Raw genomic sequence first — 27,242 nt, 5'->3', positions numbered from 1 at the left:
AAAGTTGTTTTGTAGATTTTTTTGGAGACCTGGCAGTTGTGTCCAATGGAGAGTTGAAGATGTAGGTTACCTGGTAAGAAATGGGCCTCACTATCCAGGGAACATATAGGTGTGTTCATATACAGCAATGGTGACTTGTAGAGAGGGGTTGGGTATGATCCTAGAAAGTAGGAAGGTATCTAAAGAGAGTGTTGTTTGTCTCAGGAAGCTGATAGAAGGGTCCAGCTAAGAACTAGTGGTTGTGCAGGCACAGCAGGCTCATGCTTGTAATCCCAGCACTTTGAGAGGCTGACTGGGGAGGATCACTTGAGGCCAGGAGTTCAAGACTAGCCTGGGCAACACAGTGAGACCCCAACTGTATTAAAAAACTTAAAAAAAAAATTAGGCCGGGTGCGGTGGCTCATGCCTGTAATCCCAGCACTTTGGGAGGCCGAGGTGGGTGGATCATGAGGTCAGGAGATCGAGACCATCCTGGATAACACAGCGAAACCCCGTCACTACTAAAAATACAAAAAATTAGCTGGGTGCGGTGGCGAGCGCCTGTAGTCCCAGCTACTCTGGAGGCTGAGGCAGGAGAATGGCGTGAACCAGGAGGCAGAGCTTGCAGTTAGCCGAGATTGTGCCACTGCCCTCCAGCCTGGGTGACAGAGCAAGACTCCATCTCAAAAAAAAAAAAATTAGCCGGGCATGGTGGCACACGCCTGTGGTCCCAGCTACTTGGAAGTCTGAGATGGGAGGATCCTTGAGCCCAGGAGGTCGAGGCTGCAGCGAGCCATGTTTGTGCCACTGAACTCCAGCCTGGGTGACAGAATGAGACTTGTTTCAACAAACAAACAAACAAACAAACAAACAAGGAACTAGTGATTGCTGTAGAGATGGCAGTTTTCTGACCCCAGGGTCCAGTGCTCCTCAGCCTTGAGCTTCTTCCAGATCAGATACGTCTTCTGGTTGCTGGCTTTAGTGGACACCAGGGGGCAGTGTGTTGCTAGGCTGTAGGCCACACCCAGTCCAGGACAATGTAGGATGAGGGCAAGGGACATGGAGAGGGGTGGTGAACCTAGTAAAGGAAGCCCCCACTGCTTTCTCCCTCAATTGTGAGGGCCTTTGGAATGGATTCCTGTTGCTCAGTCAGGGTTCCTCTTCCCAGGCCCTGCGAGTAAACTGAGGCATGAAGAAGAGGAATAGTCAGGGCTCCTGGGCAGCCTCCTGCTCCTCTTGCAGGAGTCACAAGCAGAGACTCCTCCCTTGCCCCTTCCCCCACACCTCCCCAGTTGCAGGCCCCCAGCTGCTGTCCAGACCGGAAGGGAGTCTCTTCCTGCTTGTTTCCTGGAGCCGAGTTTGGATATGGGCAGGAAAGGCCCGCCTGGGAGGAAAGAATATAGGGGTGTGACCTTCATGGAGGCAGGCAGCAGGGGGGCAGGTGAAATGAACAGAACAATGGGCCATCCAGATTTTTCCAGTTCTACTACCCAGAGCTGAGGGCCTGTGGGAGTGGCAGGGAAGGACACAGGTTCCACTGAAATGGGGAGGACATTGTACAAAAAAAAAAGTTTTATTTTGAAGATTACAGAACTTGTGCCATGACCCCACCCGGCTTCCATTCCCAGCAATCCAGGGATCTGTGGTGGGGATGAGAGTGAGAAAAGGGAGTAGGAGGGGAGGAGGGAGGTCTGGTGGGGGTGGGGAAGTGGAGTAAGATGGTTGTTGAGAAGCTCGTGGCCCCCTAGGCCTGGGCCTCACTGTCTTTACTCCTCCATACTACAAGAGTAATGAGGAAGGGGATGAGGCAGATGGGGGCTATGATCATGGCCAGGAGTACATCCTCTGGGGGGTCGGAGAAGGTGGGCTGCACCAGGGAGCAGTTGGCAAAGTGGATCTGGTGAGTCTCAAAGATGATCCTCTCTGCCAAGGGATTGGGGAAGCCCAGGTCAAACAACTCTGCAAAGTGCTCCAGGCAATCTCGCAGGGTGCTATAAGGCCTAGGGGCAGAAGAGCACTTGAGTGAGGGATGGGGTGGACCCAGGGAGAAGAGTGCCCCACTCTCACTCAAGGTCTACCTGCAATGAGCAGGTCCACCCCCTGGCCTGAGCCACCCTCCATCACTGCCCCTACCTGCTAATCATGGCCCAGTCACACCAATCCTTTTCGATAGAATCCATTTGATCCTTATAACGATTCCAGCAAAATTGGACAGCTGTCTCATAGTTCTTCACCGTCCCCCCTGTAGGTACAGATGCTGCAAAATGACCACACCCCTCCCTCTCCCTACAAACACTCCTGCCCAGGTGCTTGCAAGGTGAACCGCCTGTCTTCAAACGTGGGAACCCTTCAGAAAGTTTCCCTAGCAAAACATTCTGGCTGAGGACAGAGTCCCAGCTCAGGAATCCTATAATGACTTCCATGTGCTAAGCACTTTCCATCCCAGCCTGATAAGAACTTCCAGGTACACCTTTTCCTGGGGTCTTCTCGCCCACTTGTGAAGTGGGCAGCTCAGAGCCGTGCAGGGGCTTTGTGGGAGGACAGGGAGAAAGACCACAAGGAGCCCCAAGAGAGAACAGAGGGGAGTGTAGTGGGGCATCAGTTGGGGTTGGGCAGGCCTCGTGGGAAAGGAACCCTCCCTACTGAACTTGCTCTCGTCCTTGCCCTCGGCCACCCTTCCACACCCTGGGTACCCACCTTCTGACGCCGGTGTGCCTGTGGTGGGAAGAGGCTGAGCCAGGGCCTCGTGGGGCTTCAGGACAGCTGCGGGAAGAAACGGGAGAGGAGGGTAGCATAGCGGGGACCCCGGCAGTGGAGCCTGCGACGGGGGTTGGGGGACTGAGACTCTCCGAAAATAGGCTACCTTGGAAGAAAAGGAGGAATAATCTAGCCCCCACGGACGCCTCAGTGCCGGGGAGGGAGGGGCTGGCACCAGCTCCTTGTCACTCACACCCAGGCCCAAGGCCCCCTCATCTCTGGCCAACTCCTGTCCTCCCAAGCCCTCTCCGAGGGGCCGGGGCCAGCACCCCAGCTTTCCCTGGGTGGGAAGCAGCTCATGCTGTGCCCGCCCCGAGGTGGGGTCAGGGACCGTCCGAGGGCCAGTGCTGCTCGGTCCGTCGGTCCGCACCCGCACCCCGGGGCCCGTTCCGGCCTCGGCCATCCAGCCCCTCTCCCCTCTCCCCTCTCCCCTCCGGGGCCTCTCGCGCCTCCCGCCCGGGCCTCGGGGCGCCGTGCTCACCGCCCAGCAGGAGGAGGAGGCGGAGCGCTGCCGGCCGCCCGGCTTGGGTCCTAGGGAGACGCGGACCGCCGGCGCGCTCCACCCGGAGCGAGGCCATCGTGCAGCAAGGAGGCGAGGAGCGGCGGCGGCGCTGAGCCGGGCCCGGGTGTGGGGGCGCCTATATCCCCAGCCCAAGCTGCAGGAAGCCGCGCCGCTTCCTCGGAGGGGCTGGGACGGCGGCGGCCACGTGGGGGGCGGGGGCGACGCCCGGGGCCCGCGGCTGGAGGGGGAGTCGCTGTCGCACCCGCGCCTGGCGCCCGCGGCTCCCTCCGCCTCGCCGGCGTTGGCCCACCCTCTCGTAGCTCACCCCGCGAGGCTGGACAGCTCCCGGAACCCCGGAACCGGGATCTATTTCGGGGGCTCGGCTGCGTGGCGCCCAGGACTCTCCAGGGTCTTCCAGGATCGCTCCCCGGATTCGAGTCGTCCCCTCTCTCTTTCAGGTCTGGAGGGGTCGGCAAGCTGCTCTCCCAGACCTGGAGAAGAGGCCTCTCGACGCCGCTGCATCTAAGGGGCTGTCCTGGGTTGTGGGGGAAGGGGCGCCTGGGGCTGAGCCAGGCAGCTCAGGGTTCCTTATCCTATCCCTAGGAATACCAGCTGATGTCAGCCCGCCAGCCAAAACTAGGGAGGAGAAGCGGGAGCCGGCCCTCTGGAGTCGAGAGAAGGTCTGGGGAGTGGGGTAGAGGGGAAAGCAAAGTCCAAATACCTTCCCTTCAGACACCTCCTGGGGTCTAGACCCCACAAATCTGTTGTGGGGAGGGCAAAATACGATGACTACGTTCCCAGGAAGAAGGTACCACAGCTCTTCAGGACCACGGTTGGGAGAAAGAAGGGAGGGGTTTTAGAACCTTCAGTGTGCGACTTCGTGTGCCAGGTGAGTGTATCACCATTTTACAGACCGAGAAGCTAAAGCTCAGGGCCAACAGCCTGGGATTTGAATTCAGAAGTTCTGGGTTCTAATTCTGTCTTCCTACTCCCCAGCTATAGAGCCTTGAATGACACTGTTTACCTTCAGGACTTCTCATGTGAAATAGGGACATTCCCCTCCTCACTGTATGACGGCAGCTGTGAAAGGGCACTGCACTCGCTAAATGCTAGTTTCCTTTCCTCTTTTCCTAAGTGACTTGTCTAAGGTCACACTGTTAAGGAAGCAGCAGGGCTGAGCCTGGGCCTCCAGGGGCCCTGACTTCAGCCACACCACAGCTGCCTCTTGTGTCCTGGGCCAGAGGTTCATTAGTCTGAAGCAGCTGAGGAGCCCAGGAGCTGGTTTGGCCATGACGTTCAAGTCCCAGACACAGCTGTCAGCACCAAACTTTCCTAAATTACTCCCAGACGCTAACCCTTGGACTCAGCTGCTGCTGATTCCTGCCCACCACAAATTATCTGTCCTGATCTCTCCTGAAGTCTTCATCTCAGGATCTCAAGCTCTTGGATCATGGGCACGGATAACCTGGTGTCCTTCTCTATGGTCAAGAGGCTGCTGTTGCAAGGAATCCAGGGGGAGAGAGTCAATGGCCTGCTTGACGTGAACTCCAAAGTCCTCCTGGTAAGGATCATTTCTACAACGATGCAGAAAAGAGCCATGCAGTCTCTGAGACATTTCAGGCTGGGACCAAATCTAGTCCTTCCTGCCTGCCTAGGATTGCTCCTTTCAAGAAGGAAGCATGGGAGATTTCTGAGTGATAAGATGGGAGGAAGGAGCAAGGAGGTGCAGAAAGCAAAACAAGCCATTTTCACTGAGTTGGGGCCAGAAGCACATGAGCCCACTATGGGTTAGGGCTGGGGTTGGGGTCAAGATTAAAGGGGACAAAAGCAAATGTTAGATTTAAAATGGAGCCTGGGCAACATAGTGAAACCCTGTCTCTACAAAAAAAAAAAAAAAAAAAAACTACAAAAAAATTTTTAAAAATTAGCCTGGCATAGTGGTGTGCACCTGTAGTCCCAGCTACTTGGGAGGCTGAGGCAGGAGGATCACTTGAGCCCCAGAGGTCGAGGCTGCAGAGAGCTGTGATTGGGCTATCTGCACAATATCTCAAAAAAAAAAAAGGACAATATGGTATGATGATAATGGATAATGATAATGGATAAAAGAAAAAAAACTGATGAGGATTCTGAAGGTAGGTTCTGCCTCTGTCTTACTGCAAGTAACTTGGGCAGGTTATTTCACATCTCTGGAGCTCAAGATTTTCATATGTAAAATGGCCTTAAGATCAAAAAAGAAAATATAGGTAACTTGGTAGGAAGTTCCTATTTTATTTTTATCTTACTTTACTTTTTAGGAACAGGAGCTCACTCTGTTGCCCACATTGGAGTGCAGTGGAAGAATCATGGCATGCTGCAGTCTTAAGCTTCTAGGCTCAAGAGATCCTTCTGCTTCAGTCTCCCAAGTAGCTAGGACAACAGGCATATTTTTTGTAGATATGGGGTCTTGCTTTGTTGCCGAGGCTGGTCTCGAACTCCCGGCTTCAAGCAATCTTCCTGCATCAGTCTCCTAAAGTGTTGGGATTCCAGGCATGAACCACTGCACCTGGCCCTTGGGAAGTTTTATTTTTAGCCTAGGGTTGGGGTTAAGTTTGCATCATGATGTTGAGACCTCCAAAGGTGAGCTTATTATAGTCATTCCTGAGCTCGGGTGTCCAAACTGTCTAATTGGAGAATCTGGGAATTTTCTCTCGTTTTGATTTTCCTCTTCCACTTTTCCATGCCAGCTGGATGTTTGAATATTTTTATTGACCTCTGAGAGCATCCGGGTAACTGAGGGTTTACTTTGGGGGTCTTTGGAGATGAATAGGGACAGCAGACCTCACCTTTCTTTTCCATGTAGCCATAGGAGATAGTCCGACGATCTGATGATCTGTAGCAATGGGTAGAGGAAGGGCTGTATTAGGAACAGAAGCTGGTTTCGTCATGGGAAGTCCCCTGTTTTCCACTCCTGAGGGCCCTCACATTCCCTTTCTAAGCCCCTTTCTGCTTTTGCTATTAAAAAATACACTTTTTAAATCGCAAGTAATATATAAGCATATACTAGTTGCAAAATATTTAACCCAGAAAACTTTGTATCCCCACTCCTATCTCATTTCCCACATATTTTGGATTTTTTTAAAGAAAAGCATAAATGGGATTTCATACTCCTATTATTCAGTGATTTTTTTTTTTCTTGAGATGGAGTCTGGCTCTGTTGCCCAGGCTGGAGTGCAGTGGTGCCATCTTGGCTCACTGCAACCTCCACTTCCCAGGTTCAGGTGATTCTCCTGCCTCAGCCTCCTGAGCAGCTGGGATTACATGTGCACGCCACCACATCCAGCTAATTTTTGTATTTTAGTAGAGACAGGGTTTCACCAGGTTGGCCAGGCTTGTCTTGAACTCCTGACCTCAAGGGATCCACCTGCCTTGGTCTCCCAAAATCCTGGGATTACAGGTGTGAGCCACTGTGCCTGGCCTCAGTGTCTTTTAAAAAATGTGATACTGTTGCTGGGTATGCAGCTCATGCCTGTAGTCCCAGTTACTCAGGAGCCTGAAGCAGGAACTTGAGCCCAGTAATTGGTGACTAACCTGGGTGATATAGAGAGACTCTGTCTAAAATAATAATAATAATAATAAAGAAGCCAGGCGCAGTGCCTCACACCTGTAAACCCAACACTTTGGGAGACCAAGGCAGGAGGATCGCTTGAAGTCAGGAGTTCAAGACCAGCCTGGGCAACATGGCAAGACCCTGTCTCTACAAAAAATAAAAATAAATTAGCCAGGCTTGGTGGCACATGCCTGTAGTCCCAACTACACAGCAAGCTGAGACAGGAGAATCCCTTGAGCCCAGAATTTTAAGGCTGCAGTGAGCCATGATCATGCCACTGCACTCCAGCATGGGCTACAGAGTGAGACCTTATCTCCAAATAGAAAAAGAAGAAAGAAAGGAAGGAAAGGGGAAGGGGAAAAAGGAAGGAAAGGAAGGAACACTTAGTAACCTGTCTTGGATATCTTTCCATGATACTACATATGTATGTATGCCTCTTTCTTTTTAACTGTACGTAGTATTGCCTTTAGCCTTTTTTTTTTTTCTTATGTCTAGTGAAATCTAGGGGGTTTTCTTTGTTTTTTATTTATTTATTTTTGAGACGGAGTCTTGCTCTGTTGCCCAGGGTGGAGTGCAGTGGTGTGATCTCAGCTCACTGCAACCTCCGCCTCCCAGGTTCAAGCAATTCTCCTGCCTTAGCCTCCCAAGTAGCTGGGATTACAGATGCCCCCTACAAGGCCCAGCTAATTTTTGTATTTTTACTAGAGACAGTGTTTCACCATGTTGGCCAGGCTTGTCTCAAACTCCTGACCTTAAGCGATCTGCCCACCTTGGCCTTCCAAAATTCTGGAATTACAGGCGTGAGCCACCGGGCCTGGCCTGGAAATCTAGTTTGTTTGTTTTTTGTTGTTGTTTGTTTGTTTTTGAGATGGAGTTTCGCTCTTGTTGCCCAAGCTGGAGTGCAATGGTGCTATCTCGACTCACTGCAACCTCTGACTCCTGGGTTCAAGTGATTCTCCTGCCTCAGCCTCCCGAGTAGCTGGGACTACAGGCGCCCACCACCACACCCAGCTAATTTTTGTATTTTTAGTAGAGACAGGATTTCACCATGTTGGTCAGGCTGGTCTCGAACTCCTGACCTCAGGTAATCCACCTGCCTCGGCCTCCCAAAGTGCTGGGATTATAGGCATGAGCTACCGCACCTGGCCATAAATCTAGTTTTTAAGTTTCTTACACATTTCCTTATTCCTCTGCCCCCCACCACCTAGGGCTTGGAAAGAGAGGGATCTGGTTCTTGTCCAGCTGGACATTGTCCTGAGACTTCTGGCCCCAGTGTAGGTTAATTCCTCATGAGCAGGGATCCTACTACCATCCTACCGCCACTTCCTTTCTTGTTACAGGCCAAGGGTCATCCTGCCTGGAGCAGGGCAAGAGGTGACTTGACCCTTAGGAAGAGTGGCATCTCTAATCTTTGACCTCCACCCCCACCACACACACAAATGCAGAGCCACCCAGGAGGAAGTAAAAAGTGCTAGGTCCTTCTACACCTTGAAATTATATGTGGAGCATCCTGCAATAAGCATCTCTATGATGCACAGTCATTCACACCTGCTGGTCTCTCCCCCAGCTGTCTGCAAAATGAAGAGCAGAGCACGAGAAGGTGTGAGAAAGAGGCAGGGTCGGGGAAGCCAGAAGTCCTGGCTGGCTGGGGCTGATCCTTCCTAACTAGAGAGAGGAGACAGACTTCTTGAGAGGGCAGGGAGATAGCAGGGAGAACTAGAGGAGCTATAGCCAGGGAGCCAGCTAAGGGAGGGAAGACAAAGGAGTGTTGACACAACTACTCCATCTCTCCCCAGCTTCCTCATCTCCAGAATGATGGCACACCTGGGAGGGGCCTGACTACCTTTCAGGGGGAAAAATGGTCACTGGGCCTGGTGCGGTGGCTCATGCCTGTCATCCCAGTGCTTTGGGAGGCCGAGGCGGATGGATCACCTGAGGTCAGGAGTTCGAGACCAGCCAGAACAACATGGTGAAACCCCATCTCTACTAAAAATACAAAAAATTTGCTGGGCATGGTGGTGCCTGCCTGTACTTCAGCTACTTGGGAGGCTGAGGCAGGAGAATCGCTTGAACCCGAAAGGCAGAAGTTGCAGTGTGCCGAGATTGTGCCACTGCACTCCAGCCTGGGCAACAAGAGTGAAACTCTGTCTGAAGGAAAAAAAAAAAAGCCATTGGAAAAGACGGGGTCCTTCCAGAGAAGTTGATCAAGTCATATTACTCATCAACTGCTGGAGACCTAACAGTCACTACCATTTATTGAACACTTACTATGAGCTGCATAATGTGCCTACTGACACATGTGCTGAAAGCTTTGCATGTATGTCTTAAAGCCACACCACTATAACATCAGAATTATCTTCTCCATGTGTGAAATGGGGAAACAGGAGGAGAAAGTTTACAGTCCCAGAGCTAGTAATTGGCAGAGCCAGGATTTAAACCCAGGATAGCTTGATGCTAAAGTTCATGTCTTAACCATTATGATTTATCACCTCCTCTCACTGCAGATCAGAATACCAATTTCTTACTGGGTCTGGAAAGGAGGAGAGAAGGATAGAGAGTTTCTTCTAGGACCGAATTGATTCCTCCACAAATAGGAAGATCCCCAGACTGTGTGCACACACCCTCCTCCTCCTTCCTTCTCCCACCCTGGCTGGACCATGACATCACATGGTGGAGGCTGTTTTTTAAAAAGAACTCAGGCCAGATTTACAAGAATGATGCTCAGGCAGCGTGACTGTCAAGGACCGTGGCCAAGTGACCCATAGCACACACCCAGCAGTGCTGAGAACATAGCTAGTCCCTTAGCACCTGGGGCTGACTCATGGTTGCTGTAGGACCCAATGCCAGATGCCAGGATTGCTTTCTCCCTCCATTCATTAGGACTGTCCTATGAAACCCTCCCCAGGAACCCTTCTACCCCATCCTGGCATGCCAGGAGCCTGGATACTGCATAACACAGGGTACTCATTTGTTTACCAAGCCTTGAAGATGACAGGCAATATGCTGATATGCTCAATGCATCATACAAATTGTTTTATTTAAAACTGAACTATTAGATTAAGTATCATAGCAACTCACTTTACAGACAAGGAAACTGAGTCTCAAAGGTTAAGTAAGGGCCAGGCATGGTGGCTCACTCCTGTAATCCCAGCAGTTTGGGAGGCTGAGGTGGGAGGACGATTGCTTAAGCCCGGGAGTTTGAGACCAGCCAAGGCAATATAGGGAGAACCCATCTCTACAAAAAATTATCTGGGCCTGGTGGTGTGTGCCTGTAGTCCCAGCTACTTGAGAGGCTGAGGTGGGAGGATTGCTTGAGCCCAGAAGTTGAGGCTGCAGTGAGCCATGATCATGCCATTGTACTCCAGCCTGGGCAGCAAAGCAAAACCCTGTATTGAAAACAAACAAACAGGCCGGGCACGGTGGCTTACGCCTGTAATCCCAACACTTTGGGAGGCCGAGGCAGGTGGATCACCTGAGGTCAGGAGTTGGAGACCAGCTTGGCCAACATGGTGAAACCCGTCTCTACTGAAAATACAAAAATTAGCAGGGCGTTGTGGCACATGCCTGTAATCCCAGCTACTTGGGAGGCTGAGGCAGGAGAATCGCTTGAACCTGGAAGGTAGAGGTTGCAGTGAGCCAAGATAGTGCCACTGCACTCCAGCCTGGGCGCCAAAAAAAAAAAAAAAAGAAGTTGGAGCAGTGTGAAGAAGAGGTGAGAACAACCCCTGGACCGACCAAAGCCCTCGTGCCACTGCATCCCGCGTCCAGCGCCCACATCTTACTGCCGTCGCTGCCACCACCATGCCCAAGAGAAAGGCTAAAGGGATGCTAAAGGAGACAAGGCCAAGGTGAAGGACGAACCACAGAGAAGATCCGCGAGGTTGTCTGCTAAACCTGCTCCTCCAAAGCCACAGCCCAAGCCTAAAAAGGCCCCTGCAAAGAAGGGAGAGAAGATACCCAAAGGGAAAAAGGGAAAAGGTGATGCTGACAAGAAGGGGAATAACCCTGCAGAAAATGAAGATGCCAAAACAGACCAGGCACAGAAAGCTGAAGGTGCTGGAGATGCCAAGTGAAGTGTGTGCATTTTTGATGACTGTGTACTTCTGGTGACTGTACAGTTTGAAATACTATTTTCTATCAAGTTTTATAAAAATGCAGAATTTTGTTTTACTTTTTTTTTTGAAGCTATGTTGTTAGCACACAGAACACTTCATTGTTGTTTTTTGGGGAAGGGGCATATGTCACTAATAGAGTGTCTCCAAAGCTGGATTGATGTGGGGAAAACACGTTTCCCTTCTAGTTTTGAAAGATTTCCTCTTGGCTCCCAGAAGGAGGGATTCCCTGACTTTGACACACATGGCCACCTTGGCACAAAAGCCTTGTGGTATAGAAAAACAAATTCTTTTTTTTTTTTTTTTTTTGAGACAGAGTCTTGCTTTGTCGCCCAGACTAGAGTGCAGTGGTGTGATCTCGGCTCACTGCAAGCTCCGCCTCCCAGGTTCATGCCATTCTCCTGCCTCAGCCTCCCGAGTAGCTGGGACTACAGGCACCCGCCACTACGCCCGGCTAATTTTTTGTATTTTTAGTAGAGACAGGGTTTCACCGCATTAGCCAGGATGGTCTCGATCTCCTGACCTCATGATCCGCCCGCCTCGGCCTCCCAAAGTGCTGGGATTACAGGCGTGAGCCACTGCGCCCGGCCAACAAATTAGTTTTTATGTCCTCTTCTCCCTTTCCATCCTTCAGCATAGACTTAACTCCCTTAAGCCCAGACATCTGTTGGGACCTGACCTCTAGTCATTGGTTACCAGTGTGTCAGGCAATCTGGATTTTCCAGTGATGCTGCTGAGATGGCACCTGTCAATAGAGTAGGTTCCATTTCTAGATTGTGGATCTTCAGATAAATTCTGCCATTTTCATTTCACTTCCTGCAAGTCAGGTTCAGCCTGTGAAAAGTTGTTAAACAACATGCTAAATGTGAAATGTCAACCCTCACTCTAAACTTTCCCTGTTCAGAGCATCAGATGAAGACTTCATTGGGTTTTATAGTGGCTTTCTGATTTTTGGTAGTCCATTGAAGAAGGGAGTTTGAAAGTTGTTGTATACTGTTAACGATTGTCTGCCCATGTCCTGCCTGAAATGCCATGATTGTTTATGGAAATTATCTTTAATAAAGCTGGATACAGCTTGAAAAAAAAATAAGTCAACTTGCTAGAGAGAATCGAATAGGAAAGAATGAGGAAGATTGGCTAGAAGGGCAACCTGACAGGGCCCTTCAGGGCACACAGGTCTTTCCCCACTCAGTACTGTCCCTCTCCTGATTATGCTTACTTTGTCTATAGACAGTACCTTTTCACATTCTTTCCTGCAAGACACTTTAACACATTAGATGGACAATGAAAAAAATACATTATTTTCTAGATCATAAGCAAGGATCCAACATACGTTAAGCAAACATGACACTAGTAACACACGGGTGTTTAACACATGCGTGTGATGTCTGTAATGTGAGCATAAGTAATGTTATAAAAGACAATCTTTTCCTCATCTGTAAAATGGGGGTGATAATGATATCTGTAAGTTACAAGGTATAAAGCACTCAAAGCACAACTTGGCCCATAGTTAATACTACATTATTCTTATTACTGCCTTAGTGCTTAAGAGCACACACTTTGGAGTCAAGTAGACCTGGGTTTGCATCCCAGCTCCATCACTTATTTGGCTGTATCAGACTTTGTGCGACCGGATGTGGTGGCTCACACCTGTAATCCCAGCACTTTGGGAGGCTAAGCCAGGCGGATTACCTGAGGTGAGGAGTTCAAGACCAGCCTGGCCAACGTGGTAAAACCCCGTCTCTACTAAAAATACAAAAAATTAGCCAGGTGCAGTGGCACACACCTGTAATCCCAGCTACTTGGGAGGCTGAGGCAGGAGAATTGCTTGAACCCGGGAGATAGAGTTTGCAGTGAGCCAAGATCGCACCACTACACTCCAGCTTGGGCAACACAGCAAGACTTCGTCTAAAAAAAAAAAAGACTTTGTGCAAGTTACTTAACTCCTCTGAGCTTGTCATCTTATCTGCAAAATGGGATCACTATCGTGTATCTCGCTGAGAGGTACAGATGAACTATGTAAAGCATTTGGCCCAATGCCTGGCACTGACTGCTAAGCATGCAATAAATGGAAGTTACTATCATAATGTGTAACACATATAGTTATGACAATTATATTTCCAAGATATTCTGGGATCTTTACAGTTTCATAATTTTGCTCTTTTTACTATACAACACTCTTTTTATTGAAACAAATATAGATTTTGGAGTCAGACAGACCTAGTCTGGATTTGAATTCCAGCTCTCCTTACCCGCCTAGGGCCATGGAGAATGTTGTCAATTTCCCTGAGCCTCAGTGTTCTTCTCTGTAAAATGTGGATAATACCTGACTCCCAGGCATTTTGCCAGGATTACATTGGATTCCTACCCAGCGCAATGTCTAGTGATAATATAAATGCTAAAAGCAACTTGTTAAATGCATAAGTAAATGTGATTTATTTTTGCTCCTTTACATACAGTATCATGGATATAATTTGTAGATGTGTGTACTGTGAATACAATGGCCACTTCTCTTGCTCCCAAAGTGTCTCTGTAGCCTGGTGTTTCATCCTAGCCACAGAAGGGTTCAAAAGGCCACAGCATCAGCAGTGTGGGACCCTGCTGATAGAGAAGAGAGAAGGGGAAGTCACAGAACCAAGGGAAACTCCCTTTTCCTGTCTGGCTAGGATTTGTTTGTCTTCCACACAGGCTGTATGTTCCCTGTTGTTATGGGGGTCTGTCAAGCGTCCAGCTTTGATTGGCATCTCCAGTACAGAGGAAGTAAGGAGCCCCTTAACTTTCAGGAGCTGTTTTCCTCTGGACTTGCAGACTAGAGTCCCAAACACGTTCTCTTTCTGGCACCACTGGTGAGAGCAGAAAGCAATGGAGAAAATCCAGAATCATGATGTCAGAGCTAGAAGACCTCAGAGAAGGGAGGCGGTATAGTGGGGTGGTTCAGAGCATTGATTGGTTGGGTCAGAATAACTCAGCCCAAATCCTGGCCATACCACTTACTAGCTGGATGACCTGGGGCAGGTTATAGAATCTCTCTAAACCCTAGTTTCCTCAGCTGTAAAGTGGGGATAAGAATATTCCTGATTCAGCCGGGCACAGTGGTTCACACCTGTAATCCCAGCACTTTGGGAGGCCGAGGCGGGCGGATCATGAGGTCAGGAGATCGAGACCATCCTGGCTAACATGGTGAAACCCCGTCTCTACTAAAAATAAAAAAAAAAATTAGCCGGGCATGATGGCAGGCGCCTGTAGTCCCAGCTACTCGGGAGGTTGGGGCAGGAGAATGGGGTGAACCCAGGAGGCGGAGCTTGCAGTGAGCCAAGATCCCACCATTGCACTCAAGCCTGGGCGACAGAGCGAGACTCCGCCTCAAAAAAAAAAAAAAAAAAAAAAAAAGAATATTCCTGATTCATATGAAATCAAATATAAAGCTCTCAGGACAGTGTCAGGTACATAGTAAGTACTCAGTATTTGAAAGCTGTTATTGTTTTCTCTTGTTCTGCCATTTCATTTTCACAGTTGAGGACCCTAATGGCCAGAAAGGAAGCACAGCTCATTAGCTGTCCACCCGATCAGAGCTACTTCCCGGCAGGGCTGTGCCAAAGGCGTGTCCTTAGGGATCAAGACCCTGCATTAACTGTGCTGAGAGCAAGAACCAGCAGCACCACCCTAGCTGTGGGGTTGGAGCCTTGAGGGTATGTGCAAATCAAGGCATGACTTCCACCCAAATGAGTGCCCAAAAGAGAAAGTCCCTTCCTGCTGGAATTATTTATTTTGTAATTAACAAAGACTATGGAAGCCCTTTCTGATATTTTGGTTTGGAGGCTCAGAGTTTAAACTTATAACAGCCATGGACAAGGGTTTATTGTGGGCCTGTTCTTACTTGCTGAATTGAATTCATTATTATGATCCCTAAGCAACTAGGGGTCAGGAGCTAAGTACGTAAGACAGACAGCTAGGATTTTGCGATCAGAGGACAAAGTGTCCGGGAGTGGAGAGGCTTCAAAAATTGAGCCCTGTTTCCAGGCTCTGTAATGTCCAGACCTCAACTGCTTTGGAGCTGCCTTCACCTCTAAGTGTTCAGGGAGGGGTCTGGCACTTCAACGGGCCCCACCAAGTCCTGGGCAGCAGCCCCAGTTTCTGGTGACCTTCGTGCAGCTTTTGGGTTGTGCTTTGCTTTGTTTTCTTGTTTGTTTCTTCATGGCAGGGTGGCCTTTCCCTGCTTCTGGGTGGGAACTGAGGGGAGGGAGGATGGTTTGCTCCCATCTCCACAGCTGTGTTTACACTTCCCTGTCAGGGACTGTCTGTGGCCCAGCCTTTCCTCAGTCTGCTGTGTCCCCTCTGAAAATTGCTATTTGATATCTCTGGGCATTACAAAGGAGGGGTGCAACAGGCCAAGGGGTCACCATCCGAAGGGGGCTCAGGTTGGAAGGCAGGAATACTAGTGCAGAGAGCTCTGTTTGAATTCTGAGAAGCATCATCTCCTTCCCTTTCTACCAGTGGCCTGAGGACCAGCAGGGGATGAAAGTACACTTAGAACTCGCCCGTCCCAGAAGGACTAGAACACGTGACATGTCATTTCTAATCATGGGCTTGAACACAATCTTGCTTTGTGATGGGGATGTGAGTGTACAGAGCAGAGCGGTCTTCCCTAAGGCTTCGCTGGGGCCAGTGGTCAAAGATACAGCATGTTAAAGCCAAGAAGATTATGCTAAAATATAAGCAAATTAAAAAGGATTTAAGAAAATAGTCAAGTAAATAATGCTGTTCTTCTCCAGGGAGCAAATTGAGCTGGTATTAATCAGTATACTAGGGTTGCTGGACTCTGGGCCAAGCCCAGGAGAGTAGCTGCCAAGGCAAATCAGGCATCAGGTTTCAAAAATTAAACACATAATTTTATTTTTCTGCAATAGGGAACTTTCAGAAAAAGAACCAGCCCTATTAGGCTACTCAGCACACTTTGTCCAGTTTCTTTCAGCCCCAGAGACCTCCAATTTAAAGCAAGATGAGCAACTGGAAGCCAGGAGTGACACAGTTATTCCCTTCTCCCATTAACTGCCTGGGGGTGGGGCTGGGAGGAGTGGGGCAGGGGTGATTGTACTGTTTTTCAAAGGTCCGGTTGCTGACCACTTGCCAGCAGTTTTTCTACGAATTTACAGGACAAAGACCTGAAGGGTTGCAAAAGAAAAAGAATTGTAGAAGAAGAGCTAGCTAAAGTTTGGCTGATAATGTCTCAGGAAATGTCAGCTAAGAAAGGGTCTGGTCTCAGGAAAAACTCTCCCATCACAATAAGGAGGAAGCAACTGGCAAACAAATTTTCCTCCAAGAACCTCACGCTTATTGGTGGTGTGGAAAGTTGTTTTTATTATTATTGTTATTATTATTGAGACAGGTTCTCATTCTGTTGCCCAAGCTGGAGTGCAGTGGTGCAATCACGGTTCACTGCAGTATTGACTTCTCAGGCTCAGGCGATTTTCCCACCTCAGCCTCCGAGTAGTTGGGACTACAGGCCCACACCACCATGCCTGGCTAATTTTTTTGTGTTTTTTGTAGAGACGGGGTTTCACCGTGTTGCCCAGGCTGGTCTCAAATTCCTGAACTCAAGCAATCTACCTGCCTCATTCTCCCAAAGTGCTGGGATTACAGGTGTGAGCCACTGAGCCTGGCTGAAAGTTATTTTTGTAATCCTTCAGTGAATGAGGGTTACTAAGCCCTGTGTGTAGTCCTATCATGGTGGAGGTGAAAGAGATATACAGTGTAGTAGTGAGCGTAAAGTGATACTGAAGTTGAGGGGCTGGGAAATCCAGGAGGGCTAGAAGGTTTAATGAAGAGAGGGAACTTAGGTTAGGCTGTAGATCAGATTCTGATCTACAGCTTTGGTATAAATCCCTTCAACTTCCTTTCCACCTGAAAATATTTCTGTAACCATACTTTGTTATGTCAAAATGTCTTTGTATCTACTCTCTTGTTATTTGGCATCTTCTCCTAAGGCAGTGTTGTCCACTTATGTGGCTTCAGTTACCATCAATATGTTGATGGTTTCCAAATCTCTCACTAGTCTCTCTCCTGACATTCAGATCTTCTGGACAGCTCTCCCTAGCTAAAGCCACAGTCTTTCTCCCAAAAATTATTAATGTTGTGCAGTGGCTCTCAAACTTCACCACACATTGTAATCACCTGGATGCTTTAAAAACTCTTGAAGCTCAGGCCATACCCTAGATCAATTAATCAGACTTTTGGGTGTGGGAGATGGGCATCAGTAGTTATTAAAACTCCTTGGCAGGGCACGGTGGCTCACGCCTATAATGCCAGCACTTTGGGAGGCCAAGGCGGGCGGATCACTTGAGGTCGGGAGTTCAAGACCAGCCTGACCAACACGGAGAACCTCGTCTCTACTAAAAATACAAAATTAGCCAGGCGTGGTGGCACATGCCTATAATCCCAGCTACTCAGGAAGGCTGAGGCAGGAGAATCGCTTCAACCTGGGAGAGAGAGGTTGCGTGCGGTAAGCTGAGATCACGCCATTGCACTCCAGCCTGGGCAACAAGAGTGAAACTCCATCTCAAAAAGAAGCTCCCCAAGCTCCCCAAGTGTGAGCCAAGTTTGAGAACCACTTATCTAGAAGGCAGCGGGAACAGAAAGGAATGCCAGTATAAAGGAATATTTTCCTTGATTTGGTAGTTAAACAGATGGGGCAAGGGAAAAACAGCAAAGTCAAAGTTTTTATATAAGGAAAAGAACACTAAATCTGGTTGGAATATTTTCCTTGATTTGGTAGTTAAACGGATAGGGGCAAGGGAAAAACAGCAAAGTCAAAGTTTTTATATAAGGAAAAGAACACTAAATCTGGTTGGAATATTTTCCTTGATTTGGTAGTTAAACGGATAGGGGCAAGGGAAAAACAGCAAAGTCAAAGTTTTTATATAAGGAAAAGAACACTAAATCCAGCGACCTGAGTTTAAGACCTGACAGAATTATTCATCTGTGTAAGGCAAGTCTTTTAATTCCTTTATGCCAGAATAACCTGATGTGTAAACTGAAGTTGCCCTACGTACTTCATACAGTTGTTATGAAGATTACTTGAAAAAATGAACATTATAAGCTTTTCTAATTATACACTTTGAGACAAAATCAAAATCAAGATGTTATTATTTTGCATTTTAATTTTTAATTTTAAAAATTTATATTTTGAAATAATTTCAGATTTACTAGAGTTGCAAATATGGTAGAGTTCCTATATGTCCATCAAACTTCCTTAATTACAATGATTAAAACCAGGAATAAGATTGATAAAATACTATTAACTAATCTAGCGATTTTATTCTAATTTCATCAAATTATCCCATTGGTGTTCTTTTTCTGGACCAGGATTCAAGCCAGGATCACACATTACATTTAGTTGTCATATCTCCTCAGTCTCCCAATCTGAGATGGTTTCTCACCCCTTGTCTTTCATGATCTTGACAACTGAAGATACTGGCCAGTTATTTTGTAGATTGTCTCTCATTTTGGATTTGTCTGATGTTTCCTCATAATTAAATTCAGCTTATGCAGGCTGGGCATGGTGGCTCATGCCTGTAATCCCAGCACTGGGAGGCAGAGGTGGGTGGATCACCTGAGTCAGCAGTTCGAGACCAGCCTGGACAACATGGTGAACCCCATCTCTACTAAAAATACAAAATTTGCCAGGTGTAGTAGTGCATGCCTGTAAATCCAGCTACTTGGGAGGCTGAGACAGGAGAATCGCTTGAACCCAGGAGGCAGAGGTTGCAGTGAGCCAAGATTGCACCATCGCACTCCGGCCTAGGCAACAAGAGTGAAACTGTTTCAAAACAAACAACACACACACAAAATCAGATTATGCGTGTTTGTCAAGAATATCACAGAAGTGATTTTGTGCGCTTCTCATTGCATCATGTTGAGAGGGACCTGGTAAGAATACCTCTCAGCCGGGGGCAGTGGCTCATGCCTGTAATCCCAGCACTTTGGGAAATCAAGGTGGGAGGATGGCTTGAACCCTGGAGTTCAAGACCAGCCTGGGCAACACAGCAAGACCCTGTCTCCTTAAAAAGAAGAGGGAGGCCGGGCGTGGTGGCTCATGCCGGTAATCTCAGCACTTTGGGAGGCCGAGGTAGGCAGATCACCTGAGGTCAGGAGTTTGACAGCAGCCTGGCCAATACGGTGAAACCCCATCTCTACTAAAAATACAAAAATTAGCCGGGCATGGTGGCACGAACCTGTATTCCTGGCTACTTGGGAGGCTGAGGCGGGAGAATTGCTTGAGCCCGGGAGGCAAAGGTTGCAGTGAGCCGAGATCGCGACTGCACTCCAGCCTGTGTAAGTAACAAAGCGAGACTCCGTCCAGCCTCGCCCCCTGGCAAAAAAAGAAGAAGAAAACAATACCTCATATCACTAGTGATGCTAACTTTGATCACTTGGTTAAGGTGGTGTCTGCCAGATTCTTATCTGTAAAGTTGCTATTTTTTCCCTTTGTAACTAGCAGGTGTCTTGTGGGGATTTATTTCGATACAAGGCTATAATTTTGATTCTAAGTGACTAGAAAACTGTGGACAGAAATAGGGAGATCAGACATAAATAAAGGGCTTAGAACCCATAGACCGGTGTCTGGGGAACTGGTAGGGGTGAAGCATCGGTATGAAGGTGATCTGGGTTGGCTTCAAACGCTGAAGTGAGATGTGGCTTGTCACCAGCGCGTGGGGATGGCGCATCCGCTGAATAGGGTCTTCAGGAAGATATTAGTGGCTCTGCGAAGGTTTCCCCAGAGCCCTTCCCCTCCCCTGCCAGCGCCGCTTTGGAAGCCGTCTGAGCAGCTGCACCCGCCAGGACTCCTGAGTGCGGGGTTTTGGCGGCAAATGACAGTAGTCCGTCAGCGCTGCACGGGTTGGTCAATGCGCACGCGCCGACAGCAGGCGCGGGGCGGGGCACAGCGCAGGGGTGGGGCCGCGGCGCGCATGCGTCCTAGCAGCGGGTCCCTGCGGCTCAGGATGGAGGGTGAGTGAGTAAACAAGCCTGGGCCGGGCGGTGGGGCCGGGCCTCCTCCCCTCGCCGCCCTGGGCCTGAGGGAGGGAGAGGCGGAGGGATCAGGAAATTGGAAGGAATTCGAGGGACACACTGCCTGCCTGGCCGGGGGTAGCAGGCGCCCCTCCTCATTCCGAGGGCTGGGGGAATGGGGGCGACGGGGCGAGGGAGCCCCAGGCGAGGACAGCGTCTGGGGCTACGAGGGCTGTGTGCCCGGGAGGAGGAGCGGCGGGGGCGGGCTCGGGGACAGGGAATCCTGTTGGACGGCGGGGTGGGCCGGTGGGCGGGAGCCCCAGCGCTCAAAGGGCGCGGGGTGGGCGGTGGCACCTGCGGGGGCCTTTAGCGAGGTGGACTCTGGGGACCTGGAGCTGTGCTTGGGGAGGGCTAGAGACCGGGGCTGATCTTGCGATGGTTTTCGGGGATGTTGAGGAGGGGTAGCAGTAAAAACAAGGCCGAGACTAGGGTGAGGTGAGTAAGGCTCCCGAGGCACAAAGTGTAAAGGAGTACTGACTCAGGGTCGCGCAAGTGCAGTGAGCGCCTCCTCACGTGCGTCCTGGGTGCCTCGGTCGCCTCAGCCCAGGCCTGGCCCTGAGCAAGGATCTCCTTCACTCCAGACTTTTGGTCTCACGCCAATGATCGCTCACCCCCACCATTCTCCCGAGGATCAAATGATATAAATAAAAGTGCCTTGAAGCAAAGACAAGGTGTTGTATTTGAGACATGCCTGTTAGGAAATGTGGGACAAACTTTTATTTCAATAAAAAGTGACTACTGAGGAATTGTTTCTTGAGCAGGGAAGGGAAGGGATACCTGAAGGATGTTAGTGCCCCCCGTGGAATGTGAAGGAATATGGAGGGTGAAATATAGGGTTGTATGTGATGTAGCCCAGGCCGATAGGAACCTGACGCTTGGCAGGGGAGGATGAAGGCAAAGGAGCTCAGGTAGACTAACAATTAGGTGTGTGCAAGGATGGCATTGAAAACGTGGGTCTCCTTCTCCACGTTTGCTGCCATGCTGCCGCTGAATAGAAAAATTCCCACACCCAGTGTTTTTTAAATTTAGGAAACTGATATTGAAGGAGGTTTCCAGCCTGAGAAGGTGCTAACCCTATTAGAGGTTTCTGTGAAAGCTTGTCTATTTTAAGTCTTGGAATCCCCAGATATGCCACTGATAAAAGAGATTACTTACACAGGAGAGAGTATGTGTTAGGAGATAAGTACTTTAGACTGGGCTCGGTGGCTCACATCTGAAATCCCAGCATTCGGGAGGCCCAGGCAGGAGAATAGCTTGAGCCCAGGAGTTTGGGACCAGCTCAGGCAGCAATAGCGAGACCTCATCTCTACAAAAAAAAAACTAGCCAGATGTGGTGGCCTTCTCCTATAGTCCCAGCTGCTTGGGAGGCTGAAACAGGAGTATTGCTTGAGACTGGGAGGTCAAGGTTGCAATGAGCTCTGATCCTGCCACTGCACTCCATCTGGGTGACAGCACCTGAGACCCTGTCTCAAGAAAAAAAAAAAAAAAAAGCCTGGCACGGTGGCTCATGCCTGTAATCCCAGCACTTTTGGGAGGCTGAGGTGGACCGGTCACTTGAGCCCAGGAGTTTGAGACCAGCCTGGGCAACATGGCGAAACTCCATCTCTACTAAAAATACAAAAATTAACCAGGTGTGATGGCACATGCCTGTAGTCCCAGCTACTCGGGAGGGCTGAGGCATTAGAATCGCTTGAACCAGGAGGTGGAGGTTGCAGTGAGCCGAGATTGTGCCACTGCACACCAGCCTGGGCAACAGAGTGAGATTCTGTCTCAAAAAAAAAAAAAAAAAAAAAAAAAAAAAAATGGAGGCCTGGCACAGTGGCTCAGGCCTGTAATCCCAGCACTTTGGGAGGCCAAGGCAGGCAGATCACTTGAGGTCAAGAGTCCGAGAGCAGCCTGGGCAACATGGCGAAACTCCTTCTCTAGAAAAATACAAGAATTAGCTGGGTGTGGTGGTGGGTGCCTGTAATCCCAGCTATTCAGGGGGCTGAGGCACGAGAATCGCTTGAACCCGGGAGGTGGAGGTTGCAGTGAGCCGACATTGCACCACTGCACTGCAGCATGGGTGACAAGCAAGACTCCATCTCAAAAAAGAAAAAAAAAAGGGAGAGAGAAGTACTTAAAAATGCACATACATAATAGGAGAAAGGACTATCTATAAAACTGTAATAATGCTATCATTGTCAAGGTTTATGCTTATTGTTGTGTGTCACAAACATAATGAATCAACTCCAAAGGCAGGGATATATGTTTTATTCACTGATGTACCCCAAACACCTAAAACGGTAACACATAGTAGATACTACTATTAAGTATAATAGTAGGTGCTCAACATATATTTGTGGAATAAATAGTGGGGAAATTTCTGGCACTGGGAGTCAGGTGATCCGGATGCTAGTATTGTCAGTAACTGGCAGAGTACTTGTATGCTAATCGTGGAACTTGATGCTAAGGCCCAGCTTAAAATTCCTTAAAGTGTAAATGACTTCTTCATTATGATGGTTACATTAGTGCCCTTTGAAACAGCACTAGGGGCCAGGCTTGATGGCTCACACCTATAAGCCCAGCACTTTGGGAGCCTGAGGCTGTTGGATCACCTGAGGTCGGGGAGTTCAAAACCAGCCTGGCCAATATGGTGAAACCCCATCTCTACTAAAAATACAAAAAATTAGCCAGGCGTGGTGGCGGACACCTATAATCCTAGCTCTTGGGAGACAGAGGTGGGAGAATCGCTTGAACTTGGGAGTGGGAGGTTGCAGTGAGCTGAGATTGTGCCACTGCACTCCAGCCTGGGTGCGAAAGAGCGAGACTCCATTTCGGGGGAAAAAAAAAAAAAAGAGAGACAGCACTAGAATAAGGAGGCTGGAACTAAAAATGAAATTTTACTCCCAAGAAGACATTTGGGAGAAGGGAAAGGTGAGAAAAATGTGGTCGGGCTTGTTTCTTATATATTTGCCTTTGAATTATACCTTCAAACAACCAATTTAAGTCTGGACACTGTGGCTCACGCCTGTAATCCCAGTACTTTGGGAGGCCGAGGTGGGCGGATCACTTGAGTTCAGGAGTGTAAGACCAGCCTGGGCAACATGGCAAAACTCTGTCTCTACAAAAACGTTACAAAAATTAGCCAGGCCTGGTGGTGTGGGCCTGTAGTCCCAACTACTCAGGAGGCTGAGTAGGGAGGATTGCTTGAGCCCAGGAGGCAGAGGTTGCAGTGAGCCGAGATCAAGCCACTGCATTCCAGCCTGCACAACAGAGCAAGACCCTGTCTCAAAACAAAATAAGAAACCGATTCAAAATATTAATTTTGTCTATTTTTAATTCCTAGGATCTGAAACCTGGCTTCATTACTCTATAGGCAACAGTTCCTTCCCTTTGATTTGCTGTTTATATGAAACATGTAACAATTCATGTCATTAAGTATATCTTTTTCTGGTCTTAGATTAAGTTTAAAAAGTTTCACTTTGGGCCCCCCACGTTGTGGCTCACGCCTGTGATCCCAACACTTTGGGAGGAGGTGGAGGGATTGATCACTTGAAGCCAGGAGTTTGGGACCAGCCTGTCCAACACGGTGAAACCCCGTTTCTACAATTAGCCGGGCGTGGGCATCCCACGCCTGTCATCCCAGCTACTTGGGAGGCTGAGGAACGAGAATCCCTTGAACCTGGGAGGCGGAGGTTGCAGTGAGCTGAGATGGCGCCACTGTACTCTAGCCTGGGCGACAAAGGGAGACCCTGTCTCAAAAAAAGTTTCCACTTTGTTCACTATTTCTATTTTGTTCACTAGTAGCGTCCCAGAAAAGATTTGAGGTAGCAACACTAAAAACACACTAATTCCATTTCTACATAGAATAAACTAAAGAGAAAAGAGAAAACAATGTGTGGAGAAAAGTGAAGATAATTAGATAGGTTGGTATTGAGGGGAAGGGTTAAAGGTTAAAAAAAGAAAAATTGTGCTTCTCCATTCTGGAAAGTCCCCAGCTTTTTCTTTGTTTTGTTTTATGTCCAAACTGTGTACATGTTGGATTCTTTCCTACTCCTTAGTCTATCAGTCAATCATCAGTTGGGACTTGAGTACACTACACCCTAAAGTCATGAGTTACTTAATGGGTAGTTGGGGTTCATTCAGTACCTTTAGTGTGTTTTATTCTCTAACTCACCTACCCTAATAATTTGATTCAAAATAAACTAAAAAGTCTTATTTTTATTGGATGATATGAGCAGGCACTAAATACAGTACAGTATTAAACTTTGGGCTGACACAGTACAGACCAGTCAAGATAGGGCTGTGGCCTGTTAGGAGATTGCTTTTACTCTTCCAAGTCAGCATTCTCGCTGGGCACGGTGGCTCATGTCTGTAATCTCAACCCTTTGGGAGGCTGAGGAAGGGGGATTACTTCAAGTCAGGAGTTCAAGGCCAGCCTGGGAAACATAGCAAGATCTTGTAGGCTGGGTGCAGCGGCTCACGCCTGTAATCCCAGCACTTTGGGAGGCCGAAGCGGGTGGATCACAAGGTCAAGAGATCGAGATCATCCTGGCCAATATGGTGAAACTCATCTCTACTGAAATACAAAAATTAGCTGGGCGTGGTGGTGGGCACCTGTAGTCCCAGCTACTCGGAAGGTTGAGGCAGGAGACTCGCTTGAACCTGGGAGGTGGAGGTTGCAGTGAGCTGAGATTGCACCACTGCACTCCAGCCTGGCAACAGAGCAAGACTCCATTTCAAAAAAAAAAAGATCTTGTCTCCACTGAAAATGTAAAAAATTAGCCAGGCGTGGTGGCATGTGCCTGTAGTCCCAGCTACTAGGGAGGCTGGGGCCAAAGGATCCCTTGAGCCTGGGAGGTCGAGGCTGCGGTGAGCTATGATCATGCCTGGTCGGCAGAGTGGGACCCTTTCTCAAAAAACAAAATAAAATGAAATAAAATTAAACCAGAGTTATAAATCCTGTGAGCCAGCATTTTCCTTTGGGTCTCATAAAAACTAATCCTGTTTATGGTGAAACCCCGTCTCTACTAAAAATACAAAAAATTAGCCGGGCATGGTGGTGGGCGCCTGTGATCCCAGCTACTCGGGAGGCTGAGGCAGGAGAATGGCGTGAACCTGGGGGGTGGAGCTTGCAGTGAGCCAAGATCGCGCCACTGCACTCCAGCCCGGGCGACAGAGCGAGACTCCATCTCAAAAAAAAAAAAAAACTAATCCTGTTTAGATTTTTGTTACCATTACCTCCTGTGCATATGATCTAATTTTTTTTTTTTGAGACAGAATTTCATTCTTGTTGCTCAGACTGGAGTGCAATGGTGCGATCTCAGCTCATTGCAACCTTTGCCTCTTGGGTCCAAGCGATTCTCCTGCTTCAGCCTCCCGAGTAGCTGGGATTACAGGCATGCGCCACCACGCCCGGCTAATTTTGTATTTTTAGTAGAGACGGGGTTTCTGCATGTTGGTCAGGCTGGTCTCGAACCCCCGTCCTCAGGTGATCCACTCGCCTCGGCCTCCCAAAGTGCTGGGATTACAGGTGTGAGCTACTGCACCCAGCTGATCTGATTCTCTTAATTAAGCAACACTAGGAAATACTAATGTTATAATTTTATTTTAAATTAGAATTCAGAGCCACAGGTTCCTGTTAGGAAGGTTCTTTCTGTGTGTAGTGCCCAGAAGCTCAAACTAATGAAGATGAAAATACCTCAGAGAAGTTGGAGGGTATAAATTAGAGATGTGCTTTATAGATCCTAACTGAGAGATCAGGCTGTGTACCTAGTCACAGAATTTATTTTAATTGGAATGTTGATGAAATTGGTGATCACCAGAATGACCCAAAGGTGTGTTACTAGAGCTCTTTGCAGGAATAGGTTCACCCCTATCATTCAGGTTTCAATTACATTATGAATCAAAAAAGGAATAGGATGGACTGTTTAAAAATCTAGGCCAGGGGCCAGGCGTGGTAGCTCATGCCTGTAATCTCAGCACTTTGGGAGGCCGAGGCAGGTGGATCATGAGGTCAGGAGATCGAGACCATCCTGGCCAACATGGTGAAACCCCACCTCTACTAAAAATACAGAAATTAACCGGGCATGGTGGCGGGCGTAGTCCCAGCTACTCGAAGGGGGGGGTGGTGGAGGCAAGAGAATCGCTTGAACCCAGGAGGTGGAGATTGCAGTGAGCTGAGATAGCACCACTGCACTCCAGCCTGGGTGACAGAGTGAGACTCCTTCTCAAAAAAAAAAAAAAATATATATATATACATATATATATAGGCCAGGCCCGGTGGCTCACGCCTGTAATCCTAGCACTTTGGGAGGCCAAGGTGGGTGGATTACCTGAGGTTAGGAGTTCGAGACCAGCCTGGCCAACATGGTGAAACCCTGTCTCTACTAAAAATACAAAAATTAGCTGGGGCAGAGGTTGCAGTGAGCTGTTATTGCACCAGTGCACTCCAGCCTGGCAACAGAGTGAGACTCCATCTCAAAAAAAAATTTTTTAAATAGGCTGGGCACGGTGGCTCACGTCTGTAATCCCAGCAGAGTGAGATTCCGTCTCAAAATAATAATAATAATAATAAATACAAAAAATAAATAAAAATAATAAATACAAATAAATAAAATAAAAAACTGTAGTGCCATCTGCCTCCAAAGCCTTACTTAGCCTTGCTGGTTAATAAAATTATTATTCAAGAGAAACTATCAAAGACGCTGAATTTGCCCCTAAGACAAAGAAGCTATTTCTGCAAAGGGACACCTTATGTAGATGAAAAAATTTAATAGTTTGGAACTTTTGTATTCTGATCTCAGTCTGTCTAAGTTTAAGAACTTGTTCCTTAAATTTTTTTTTTTTTTTTTTTTGAGACAGAGTCTTGCTTTGTCGCCCAGGCTGGAGTTCAGTGGTGCCATCTCGGCTTACTGCAAGCTCTGCCTCCTGGGTTCACACCATTCTCCTGCCTCAGCCTCCTGAGTAGCTGGGACTACAGGCGCCTGCCACCATGCCCGGCTAAGTTTTTGTATTTTTAGTAGAGACGGGGTTTCACTGCGTTACCCAGGATGGTCTCGATCTCCTGACCTTGTGATCTGCCTGCCTCGGCCTCCCAAAGTGCTGGGATTGCAGGCGTGAGCCACCGCGCCCGGCCGTTCCTTAAATTTTTTATTGCCATACAATTTCAGTAATGTTTTCCCATTTCCACCTAGTGACAGACTACATTCTAGTTTTAGCCTTTGCAGCAAATTGAGATCCAGTTTTCTGGGGAAAG

General features: G+C 48.4%; 2 protein-coding genes and 1 pseudogene across 4 annotated transcripts in view; 2 read left to right on the top strand and 1 right to left on the bottom strand.

Moving 5' to 3' along the window:
• Positions 1-1,531: 1,531 nt before the first annotated feature.
• RAMP2 (receptor activity modifying protein 2) lies at positions 1,532-3,437 on the bottom strand. Its single transcript, XM_002827500.6, has 4 exons — positions 3,218-3,437; positions 2,677-2,742; positions 2,113-2,221; positions 1,532-1,979 (listed from the first exon to the last, which is right to left on the bottom strand). Exons 1-4 carry the CDS (start codon positions 3,312-3,314, stop codon positions 1,724-1,726), a joined length of 528 nt encoding a protein of 175 aa, XP_002827546.2. The 5' UTR covers positions 3,315-3,437; the 3' UTR covers positions 1,532-1,723.
• A 7,188-nt stretch (positions 3,438-10,625) lies between these two features.
• On the top strand, positions 10,626-11,004 carry LOC100938311 (non-histone chromosomal protein HMG-17-like; annotated as a pseudogene).
• An 8,867-nt stretch (positions 11,005-19,871) lies between these two features.
• The window catches only part of EZH1 (enhancer of zeste 1 polycomb repressive complex 2 subunit), a 49,043-nt gene continuing 41,672 nt past the window's right edge, over positions 19,872-27,242 (top strand). For 2 of the 3 annotated variants that reach the window (XM_054546208.2, XM_024234147.3), the window contains exon 1: positions 19,872-19,942. The gene's annotated coding sequence lies outside the window, so the exon portion shown is untranslated. 3 annotated transcript variants of the gene reach the window in all.

The sequence above is a fragment of the Pongo abelii genome, chromosome 19 (genome assembly GCF_028885655.2).
Source record: "Pongo abelii isolate AG06213 chromosome 19, NHGRI_mPonAbe1-v2.0_pri, whole genome shotgun sequence".
In the NCBI taxonomy this organism is placed as follows: Eukaryota; Metazoa; Chordata; class Mammalia; order Primates; family Hominidae; genus Pongo; species Pongo abelii.
The sequence above is the reverse complement of the archived record's forward strand: the minus strand, read 5'-3'. Positions and strand labels throughout refer to the sequence as shown.

What these genes read in the sequence shown, in the direction of transcription:
- RAMP2 (XM_002827500.6), bottom strand. Translation starts at nt 3,314, where the DNA reads ATGGCCTCGCTCCGGGTGGAGCGCGCCGGCGGTCCGCGTCTCCCTAGG. An exon ending in CCTCCTCCTCCTGCTGGGCG is followed by an intron (nt 2,743 to 3,217) that starts GTGAGCACGGCG and finishes TTCTTCCCGCAG; the next exon opens with CTGTCCTGAAGCCCCACGAG. An exon ending in AGGCACACCGGCGTCAGAAG is followed by an intron (nt 2,222 to 2,676) that starts GTGGGTACCCAG and finishes CTGTACCTACAG; the next exon opens with GGGGGACGGTGAAGAACTAT.